Here is a 12,196-nt window from a genome sequence, read left to right on the forward strand (position 1 = left end):
AAAACTATAAATTAAAGATAAATGTTGTTAGTTTCTTGAAAATTCTTTGATACAATTTTTAAGATGTAAATAGAATGCTTTATTAGAAAGTAGAGGGAAAGAAAAATAAGCTCTAGTGTGAGAGGAACTTAATATAGGACTAACATCTGACTTGTTTTGAATTAAGATTAGCAATGACTATCAGGTAGACAAAACTAAAATATTATTGGTCTGCTAGATTTTGTACCTGACTAAACAGAGAGTAAAATATTACAGATATACATTTTTGCACTCTATGTGCTCTGTTAAAGGAGCTTATTTACACAGCAAGTCAAATAAAACAAAACAGAAATAACATATAAATCTGAAGTAATATATCCTGTGACTGTGCTCCAGTTAAAACTAAATTGCAAATATCATACTAAACTGAAAATAAAATAAGACAAAATTAGTTTCACTTTCAAACCACAGACAGGACTTATTTCAATATAAATATTGGCAGCAAAGACAATATATTTTAAATTTTCTGGTAAATAAAGAAAAAAGCAGTTGCTCATGTATTATAAATTTTTTTTCAAAAGTTTCCTAAAAAATCCACTCCTAGACCTGTGCAGATACCGAGATCTCTAGATACAGTGGTCTGATTTTATCACCCAGGACTGAGCTGAAGTCTTCCATACACCACCAAAGCACCAAGGGAAGAATAAATGAACCTGAAAGGAGTCTATAGTTAATCCCATGACAATATACTTCAAGGGTGGAGAAACACTGTTTCTCTTGGGCCAAGGGAATTCCTTTTTGAATGACCCCAATATTTACTGTGCCTGTACAGGAGGGAAGAAAAAAGAAAAAAAAAGGCAAAAAGCACAATTATTTTTATTTATGTATCTAGTTTTTGCTGACTTATTTGTTTTGGTGTGGTTATTGAAGTTGTTGTCTCCGTTCATATTTTTTTTTCTTCTTTTCTTCTTTTATGTGCTCTGCGATGTTTTTTTTTTTTTATCTCAAGACCATGGCCTTTATGTGGTGCTTATCTTTATTGTTGGAGTATTCACTGGATGTTTTATTTGACACTTCTTTTTGTACTGTTGTGGTGTTCCACCTCCTTTTTCCCCTTCATCTTTCAAATCTAGGATGAGAGCTTCCAGAAGGACTCTGCCCATTTTCGGCATATTTGATTTTCCTCCCAGCTTATTACTTTTCTCTTCAAACAAAACCACATAACTTGAACCATCTAGTCCTGCCTCCCAACTAAAGTGGGAAATAAGGGAGGTACCAAGACCAAACAGGTGTAGGACCACTAAGTAGTTAGCTAGGCACAGAGGAGACCACTTATTCTGGCAGCCCCGGGAGTGAGGGAGGAGGATATGGGAGGTAGGACAGGAACGGAGGTGGAGGGAGGACAATTAGGTGATGGGAATTCCCCTGATTTTATGTTAATATGTACCTAAAATATTATTGTCAATGATATGTAGGCCACTATGATTAAAATAAAAATTATACTAAAAAAAGGAAAATAACCCAGTCAACTGTGTGGTCTTATCTACTTTTCTGGAAACAAGAACTTTTTTGAGTAGTAGCATATTACAAGAAATCCATTATATTTGCATTCATTATAGCACTTGATATTTTATCAATTTATCAATATGTTCCTTTTATTAATGGTAGTTTTGACATAGTTTTTGATTTCCCAGTTTTTAATGTGAAGGAAACCATGATGTCTTATATAATGTTGTAATTCTTAGTCCCCATCTATCTTCATCCATAATCCCCAATGTTGATTGACTGCTGATGAATTTACCAACCCAGTTAAGTATAATTCATAATTAGAGGATAATAAGGATATAGGTGAAAAGAAGGTACAATAATGATAGCCCATAGTTTTTCAAACAGGGGAAGAGCAAACCAAATTTTTTAGAATCTCACATGACACAATCTCCCTAAAGAGTATATGATTGGTATTTATTTTCAATATACTTTCTAATGTAATAAGGAATGGCAAGAGACTGGAAGATTAGAAATGATGGTTTATTTTATATTTATGTTTAGTAAACTATTATGTCTTATTTTGTTAAAATCCTTATTTTTAAATTATATACATTTATAGTAGAACATATTTTAAATAACTAGATAATTAAAATGATGCAGTTTTTTTAGACTTTCCTCAATATTACAAAGTTAGAAATACATAAACTAATGTTTAATGAGAAAATCACTAACACTTTCTTTATCAACATATAAACAGTTAGACCTTAGAGGTAGTGCTAAGAGAAGGAGGTAAGCTCTTTTAATAGAGCCATTCTTTCTCACTAGATATTTTTCCTTTTATCACTAAAATATCAAGACCAGATTTACTTCTCTGACACTTTGTTTAGGGCAATATTACAAATTACTATGACCTAAAACACATTTTACCAGAAGGAGAAAAAAACACAAATGTGTTTTCCTATCTACAAAATCATCAGTGTGCATTGATATATGAGCAGGAAAAACTTGTGATTAGATACCACGGTCTTGTCTTCTTAGGTAGAGTTCCATACATGTCAAGGATGCTCTTCTTGAACTATAATGCAGAGCAAAATTACTTGTAGTTTGCCTTATTAAATTGCAGAAAATTAGGTACAGGTTTTTTTATAAATCAATAGAGGCAGAGTGAGAAAAAATTGGGAATAACAAGACAAGCTATATTTATTTTTCTGCGACTTCCAAAAATATTATTATCATTATTAATACAATTAATATTGCTATGATTATTCTTTGACAATGTAAATATATTTATAAGAAAATTGGGAATCTAAAATTGAGAATTTAACTTGTCAATACCCTTTCTGTTTTTAGAGATAATTAAATATGAATTAATTTATAACTAACTTTAATATTAGATTAATTTATATGTATATTATCTCACTATTATGGAAAGAGGTAAATAGGCTCTTCAAACATTAAAAATACTACCTTCTGCACTAGAGCGATAGTAGATAGGGAGATTCCCTTGATTGATGCTGACCAGACTTTGATCTCCAGCTACTCAGATGGATCCCCATCCCTGGCACATCTAATTCCTAACTGAAGAACCAGTAATAACTCCTGAGCATCACCAAAACCAAAAATTAAAGAATATGATATAGATATTTGATCTCTTAATATTAATTATGTAAATAACAAATATTTGCCCAGTTTTGTTTAATAGAGATAATTTTATTTTTATTATTGGATGATTGACGTAATATTAAGTTTAAAAAGTAAGTCATGTGAACAAACCTTTTCAGAACAGAATATAAAAATAGTCAAAACATAAAAATATAAAAAACACTTATACTTGTTTTTATTATCGCACTTGGCATTCCTTAGGGCTTAAAGATTTTTTTGATGATGCTAGGGAATGCAAAAAACACATCTTATCCCTGAACTCTCTCTCAGACCCTAAAAGAATCATTTTTAAAAGAGTGCAATTTTTCATTTTGCCTAAATGCTAATGGATACAAGGGCATTATGCTAAGTAAAACTGGTCAAAGAGAAAAAAGTAAATGCCACATAATATCATCTATAGGTGGAAAATTTAAGAGAGAAGAAAACAAGCATATATAGAGAAATGTTCCATGGTCGCAGAGATGAAGGAAATGAATAAAACCCCAGTTCTCATTAATTAAATTGTGGCATTAAAATGTACAGCATCGTGACTATAACCAATAATAATAGTGTATTTTTTTTTTTTTTGGTTTTTGGGCCATACCCGGCGGTGCTCAGGGGTTACTCCTGGCTGTCTGCTTAGAAATAGCTCCTGGCAGGCACGGGGGACTATATGGGAGGCTGAGATTTGAACCAACCACCTTAGGTCCTGGATCGGCTGCTTGCAAGGCAAACACTGCTGTGCTATCTCTCCGGTCCCCAATAATAGTGTATTTTATATCTGAAATTTGCTATGAGAATTTGAATGTTTTGGAGAGAAATGGTGACAGATTTATGTAGCTTTATTGTTATGATCATGCTATTTTTATCAATACATATAAAACTATTGACATATTACTTTTATGGTGTTTACTTTATAAGCTAATTACACATCAATAAATAATAAATAATTTAAGCATTAGTAAACAAACTTGGCAAATAACTTAGTAAGCAACTTTTACTAATGTCATAACAGGTTTTCTAAATAGCAAGTACTCATATTAAAATATGTATATCAGTTCTGTCATCAGAAAAATAACTGTTTAAGCAGTTAAATAATAGTAATATACTGACTAAAAATTTAAGGGCTATATAAAATACAGAAAATGTTGAGAGTTTCCATCAGAGTGCAAGTTAAGAAAATGAAATATACATTAAACTATAAGTCGCAGAACTTGGTACTTTAGTTACATTCTATATTTTATTACATTATAATCATAAGAATGCCATTTAGATGATCATTTATAAAAACCACCTAGAAACAATACAAATGTCTATTGCTAATAAAATATAATGAACAATGAAGATCTGTAGCGTCATAGAGCATCTATCAAATATATAGAGTAAAAGAAAGAACACAATCTTTTGTACAATGTGATTATAAATAATTTTTCTTATATAAAATTCAAAATCAGGTTAAAAAAGTATAGATAGAGAGAAAAAAGATTAGAATGGCTAATTATAAAAGTCTGATAAATAGATTTTTAGAAAAACAGTGACTTGCTCTATTTTGACTTAGATTGTTTTACACCAGAACACACACTTAGAAATATCTCTCCAAGCCTATATAGCACAATATCTATATTATTCTACACATATGCTAATCCATAATAGTCAAATGTTTGCACAATATTAAGCCTTCCTTTTATTGATCTCTTCTTTTATATTGTGAGGCTATTTTATTTAAAATTTATTTTTATTAAGTTGTCCCACCCATTCTCTAAGTAAAAAAAATGAGCCATTGACAAGAAACATAAATTTGGTAAGGGAAAATAATCAGTAACCTTCTACTTTTATATGTCCTACACCATCTGCAGTCAATTAAGAGATTCCCAGGTGTTCACAGTAATTGCTTTAACACAAGATTACATGTCACTTCAGGGGTCTTTAAATATTTATTATAAAACTCTCATCTACATTTTTCTCCATTCATTTAGGAATAAAACATGTTTATGTTTAGTATTGACAAAATAAACTTATTGAGCTTAATGGATTATTTTATGGATTTAATTATATTTAAAAATTTATTTTAAGAGCCAAGTTTAAAGTGTAAATTCAGAGCAAGTCTATTGATTTAGCTATAATTTTTTTTTAACATTCTTCATTTTAAATGGAAAATCTGTATTTATAATCTTGGCTCAGACATCAGATACTAGATGTCATTTGTCAGAAACAATTAGTTTTATCAGGAAAAATATTATTTGCAGTAATAGTGGAGGATTATTGGACAGTGTATTGATCTACTAATCCTTCACTATAAAGCTAAACAAACTTTTTTACAAAAAACCATGGAAACAATCTAACATAATGTTTGTTTCATACATAACAAGCAAAGCAAAATAAATCTTGGTTAATAGTACAGATTTATTTGCATGTGAAACTTAATAAAGTTACAATAGTTGACAAATGTCTACTGTGCTTAAGATACTTCATTTACTCCTCCCCTCTACTAGCTGAGATGGGTAGTTGTATTATCTGCATGTAAAACAGAAATCCAGGGGCTGAAGAGATAGCATGGAGGTAAGGCGTTTGCCTTTCATGCAGGAGGTCATCGGTTCGAATCCCAGCATCCCATATGGTCCCCCGTGCCTGCCAGGAGCAATTTCTGAGCCTGGAGCCAGGAATAAACCCTGAGCACTGCCGGGTGTGACCCAAAAACCTCACACACACATACACACACACACACACACACACACACACACACACACACACACACACACACACCAGAAATCTATGCTCAGAGCAACTTGTATAAGGTCACAGAGCAAGAAAATGGTGAATCTGAGATTTGTTGGTGCCAAAATGTTATTAAATATTACAATATAGTTCCTTCTTAAATCTGAATATGAAGGGTTTTAAGGTGTATAGGCTCCCTACAATATTTTTATATCATATAAAGAATACAATTACCCTTTTATATTGGTGAACATTCACATTCTTATATTTCAAAACAAAATCATTAAGTTCACTCTATAACTTTTTCTTTTTAACATCTTTAAATAATGGATCAAAGTTAAATGCATTTCTACAAATATTTATGTCTAACACTGAAAAATCCTTGACTACATGTTTTAATTTACATTTGTGGAACATTTCTCAGTGGTTTCCATTCAAACACATGGCCCTGTTCTCTATTCGTCAACAAAATATGCCATTCATTGACAGCCTCTGAGAATTAAGAACTATCACTAAGGCCTCAATTCTGGAGCACCTGCTACTCACCAACTCTACCTCCTAAACCCCTGACCTGCTCCCTCACAACTGCCTTGGGAAATGAAGAAAAAAAGCCCTCAATGGTGCTTCAGAAGCTGTACACAATTTTTTCTTAATTATCAGGTGTCTACTGCTCAAAATGTAAAATATCAAAAATATACCTAGTTTAAAATACAAATATTATTGAGTCCTTTTTTTTTTGTAAAGAGTTAATAGCTTCTTATTGTCATTGGGTGAGGCTTATTTATAATAGTCATGAGTCCAAATGTTGAAAAATTCCTTAATACGGGCCTGCGCCATGGCGCTAGATGTAAGGCGCCTTGCCTTGCAAGCGCTGGCCTAGGCCAGATCTCAGTTCGATCTCTCAAAGTTCCATATGGTCCACCCAAGCCAGGGGCTATTTCTGAACTCATAGCCAGGAGTAACCCCTGAGGGTCCAACACGTGCGGTCCCCAAAAAACCAAACCAAACCAAACCAACTCAAAACAATAGAATCACTGAATAAAGACAAATATAAAAAAATTCACAGATTTGAATTAAGGTTTTTACATGTTTTTTTTTATAAGGTTTTGAATATGCCTCTGACTTTTGATAAGTGAAAGCTAGAATATCAAAGATGAGTAAATGATTCTGACAATAATTAGCAATTACAAATTTTAATTCATTCTCTCAAATAATAAATATTCAACAAGGAATTATGGTGGCTAGCACACTTGCTATACATGCAGTGTTGTCCTGGGTTTAATCCCTGGCACTTTATGAGAACCCCTGAGATCATCAGGAGCCAACCTTGAGTACTGAGTCAGAAGTAATCCCTGATCACAGTAATAACAGCAATCTCTGATCACAGCCTCAAAACAAAACCAACCAACCAGCTAACAAACAGAAAAATGAAAATTATTGTACAGCTCATGCTCTTCAGGGATCATATGGGCCATCCTAGAAGTGCTCAGGGCCCAGCAGAATCATACACAGCACTGAGAGAGTCCTTCTTAAACATCTTGGGACTCAAGGGAAGATATCAACTGAAAATATTCTGCATATAAGGTGTGTGGATTACTATTCTTCACTTTCTCACCTTAATACTATAGATTTTAAAACAGTTTTTAATGATTATGCTTGTTTGAATAATTCAGATTGTGTAATTACAAAGACATTCAGGCTGCTGTATATATTAATCATACTAAAACTTCTTTAAAACATAAAGTAGTGCCCAGAATGATAGTATAACAGGTAGGGCATTTGCCTTGCACAGAGGTGACCAAGCTCATACCCAGTACCCCATATGGTCTCTCAAATCAACCAGGAGTGAACTCTAAGCATTGATCGAAGTAAGATATAAGCACAGCTAAATTTAGTTCCTGTGGCTGACCCCGGACAGACCTGGGTTCAATCCCTGGCATCCCATATTCCAAGCCAGGAGCGATTTCTGGGTGCATAGCCAGGATCATTACCCTGAGCGTTAACCCCTGAGTGTTACCAGGTATGGCCCAAAAAACAAAAACAAAAACAAATAAATAGATAAATAAATAAATGATCTACTTTTGTTCCATGTAAACTATCCTCTTGGAAATTGTATTATCTTTTTTTTTTTTTTTTTTTTTTGGTTTTTGGGCCACACCCTGTGAATTTTTGGGCCACACCCTGTGAATCTCAGGGGTTACTCCTGGCTATGCGCTCAGAAGTTGCTCCTGGCTTCTTGGGGGACCATATGGGACGCCGGGGGATCGAACCGTGGTCCGTCCTAGGCTAGTGCAGGCAAAGCAGGCACCTTACCTCCAGGGCCACCGCCCGGCCCCCAAATTGTATTATCTTAAATTGCTTTTAAACAACAACCTCATTAATAATATCTTTAATCTTAGAGAAATATTTAGCATGAAATAACATATTAACTGTTACTAAGTGATGAAAATCTCTAAAATTAAAGTTTTAGACTATGGAGTGAGATCATATCTAACCAAAAAATCTAACATAGCTTCTGAATTTAATAAAATTATTAGAGTGTCTGTCAAAAATATTCATATCAGGTTTTAGATAATATTGCAGGTAGATGCATGGCTTTCATGCAGCTGTTCTGGATTCAACTCATACTGCATGTCAACAGATGTAAAGAAAACTTTTAACAAGTTTCAACATTCATTTGTGACAAAAATTAAAGCCCTTAAGACAGAAAGAGGGAATGATTGTCGCATAATAGTAATGGGCATGGGTAACAAATTGAGAGCAGATATTCAATGAATATTGGTTGAATGAATAGGCAACGTCTAAATAATCATCTGCTTATTTTTAGAACATAAATGAATGTTTAAGCAACTAAAATTTAATAATTTAAATTAAAATCAATTTGTAATAGTGCTAGAAAACATTCAGGAATTTGTACAGCAAAATGTAAAGGTATTTGATTACCCTGCATAATCTAACATTTACAGAAAGTGGTTATGCAGTTATTCTATTTAACAGTGAACATTGGTATAGTCTTTCTGTGCTAATTTAGATGTTAGCATTTCCACTCAAATTTTTTCTCATCAAGGAAAGAATTAAAATAAAATTTCTAAATTAAGAAAATTATGTTATAAAAATTATCTCTAATTTTTGGATATATTTTTAGTGTTTGAATATAATTTAGTTTGATATTTAAGTTAAATTAGGTATGAATTCTTAAATGCATTTTTCCTAATTTTGAACCATTTTTCCCAACTTCCTTCAAAATTTTGATACCACCTGTGTCAAAACTCTAAGTTTAGCAATTAATATCTCCAGACATTAGCTATAAAATATGTATAATAATATTTAAGTATAATAATAAATTTAATGCAATTACACTTTTTGAAAATCTGTGTATAAGTAATCCAGTTTCGCTTTCATTAAGATAGAGCAGAAAAAATATTTTATATACATACTAAATTAACAGATTCAAAATTATGTTGTAAATGTCAAACTTCTAGTGTAATTTATTTTATTTTTTTGTTTTCTTTTGGGCCACACCCAGTGACTCTGAAGGTCTACTCCTGGCTATGTGCTTAGAAATCACTTCTGGATGGGGGAACCATATGGGACACTGGGAGCTTGAACCGTGGTGTGTCCAAGGTCAGCCACATGCAAGGCAAATGCCCTACTTCTGCGCCTCCATTCCAGCTCTTCTAGTGTAATTTCTTGAATAATTTAGATGAAATGGAAACATACATATACACTGTAAAGATCAGATCCTCATTAAGATAAGATTAATTCTAAAATTACAATGTTTTTGTTTAATATAATTTCACACACAAACTATCAGTATTAGATAAATTTCCCATAGAAAAATATAGCAATTAAATTTATTTTATTTTTGAAACTAAATTAAATATTTATATTATTTGAAATAGTCAAAGCTTATGTTTTATTTTACTTTTTAATAAAGTAAAGTAAAATTTATATGTAATAAAATACATTGATTAACCTTTTTAACCCTTTCTTAATTGAGATACTCACTTAGAAATTTGTTGATATTTGAGTTTCAGTCATTTAATGTTCCAGTACCCATCTTTTCAGCAGTGGAAATGTAACCACTTTTCTTTCCAATTGCTTTATACCTCTTCTACCTCCATTTCCTCTACCCCAGCATGTCACTGTAGGGGCACATTCATCTTTATTTTTTTTCCTTTTAGGCACTGTGAAAAAATTCTAAATTCTTAACAAAAAAGAAGTAATTTTTTTCTGTTACTTAAACTTATAAATTCTAATATCCAAAAGCCTTAAATTTGAATATTTTGTCTCAAATTTTAAATTAATTGAAAAAATACTAAGGTTCATTATGTTAAACCATTATGAATTTTACATTAATATAATAATAACAACAGACTTATTAGTAATTAACTAGAAATAATAGATACAATGCATTATGTCATAGAGATTTTTAATTCCTCATAATTCAGGTAAAACAAAAATATAATTCAGTTTCATAATAACATATTCATGAAATAAATAAAGGCCAACAATAGGAATCAAAACTAGTTTTCTGATAATCAAGTGCACGAGGAATAGATTATAGAGGCAATTATAGCTATATAATATTATAAATTGAATTTTCCAATATAAATAAACACAGAGTTTTAATTGAAATAATATAGGATAATCTTTGAACAAAACACTCACCTACTGTCAACTGTCCAGTTAATTGCCCCATGTGATTTCTTGCATTCATGGTTACATTCCTGTCAGATTGTAAGATCAGTGGACTATCCTGGGAAACACATATAAAACACAGGAGTAAAATTAAGAATAGAAATATAATCAAAACCTAATTTTCTAAACTAATATCTGTTTTATCTAAGTATTTAAAAACTATTAATTTACTTGTAACATTATGGCTAGTGAACCAATGTAAAAAATATGCATAGGTCAACCTAAACTTTAAGAAACTAAGAACACTACTTCTTTAAACATAGGTAATAATTTATACATTGCCCTTGGATAATGTAGCTCAAATATATACTACTCTCAAGTATATACTCTCAAATATATACTACTCTCAGCACCTCCACAGCACGAGTGCCATCATTTGGAGAGACTTTAGAGCATATTCAGAAAGAGGAAGTGACTCTTGATCTTGTAGTTGAAAACTTCAAATTTCACTTGACCTTCTCCTGTTCAATATTGATGGAAGTAACTGAGATTTTTTTTCAAACACCAAACGTTTAAGTTCCATTTATTTTTATAAGAGGCCTATGCATTATGACAATAAATTTCATTCATATAAATCATTACTATTTATACTGTGTTTCTTTCAACAAGATAATACCAATGGGACTGGAATCACAGCAGCAGTAAAAATATACCTATATAAATAAATATTCTTTACTTAATATATTTCTTAAGGAAATAACTTAGTGTGTTTATAAAACAGTTAATTTTATAATAATGTCTATATATCTTATTTATCTCCTATCAATATGCTTAATAAATCTGTAATTTTTATGCAAGGAGTTATTATTTAAGACTATAAGATATATGTATGAAAGTACTATTTTAGTATTATACATATACATATATACAGATATATATATATATATATAAATAACTTGACTAGTTGATTACCACTGTTAGCCTTAGCAGTAAAATGAAGTTTTTTGTTTGTTTTGAGGCCATATGTGATGCACAGAATTTACTCCTGGCTCTATTCATTCTGCTAAGCTCAAGGAACCATACAAATTGCTAGGGATCAAACCCAGGCTCTATGTTTTTATATGTTTTTTTGTTTTATTCTCTTGAGTTATATACTTGAAAAACAAGTTTCATTCTATACTCTCTTGAATCCCTAAAACAATGTCTTTAAATGAGGACCCACTGATATAGTAATCTACATATTAGGCTTTTGCAAGTGTCTGACTCTGCCCTTTATGACTATCTTTCATAGAGATAAATTGCTCATGAATAATTTACAGATGCTTAATTCCAATCATTCAACAAATATTTATATTGAATGCTTACTATGGCTTAGTACATGTTTTCAAGCAGTATGCATAAAAGTACTAAAATGTATATAAACAAAATGTATTTGTCATACCATAAATCTCTGAACAAAAGAAATGGAGAAGAGCATTTTGGTACTTAAATCAATTTTTATAAATATGAGTAAGGGACATTATTTCTATTAAATATGATACATGTATTGTCCTTGAAAATTCTAAACATGTGGCCGCTCTTCAGAAATACTTGTTGATCTGAGGATAAATTATTGCAGACTAAGATACAGCATGCTGGATTATGAAACAACATATAAGATTATTGCTAAACATTTATTTTATAACTTATACTTATTATTTCTTAGTTGCCTCTGAGTTATTTTGAAAATTTT

At 31.3% G+C, this 12,196-nt stretch overlaps 1 protein-coding gene across 1 annotated transcript in view; it reads right to left on the minus strand.

Moving 5' to 3' along the window:
* The window catches only part of SGCZ (sarcoglycan zeta), a 1,030,117-nt gene that overhangs the window by 79,373 nt on the left and 938,548 nt on the right, over positions 1 to 12,196 (minus strand). The window contains exon 4 of the mRNA XM_049772438.1: positions 10,495 to 10,582. Coding sequence (XP_049628395.1) covers positions 10,495 to 10,582 — 88 coding nt within the window. The remainder of the gene's footprint in view (positions 1 to 10,494; positions 10,583 to 12,196) is intronic.

Source organism: Suncus etruscus, chromosome 4 (assembly GCF_024139225.1).
Source record: "Suncus etruscus isolate mSunEtr1 chromosome 4, mSunEtr1.pri.cur, whole genome shotgun sequence".
Taxonomy (NCBI): Eukaryota; Metazoa; Chordata; class Mammalia; order Eulipotyphla; family Soricidae; genus Suncus; species Suncus etruscus.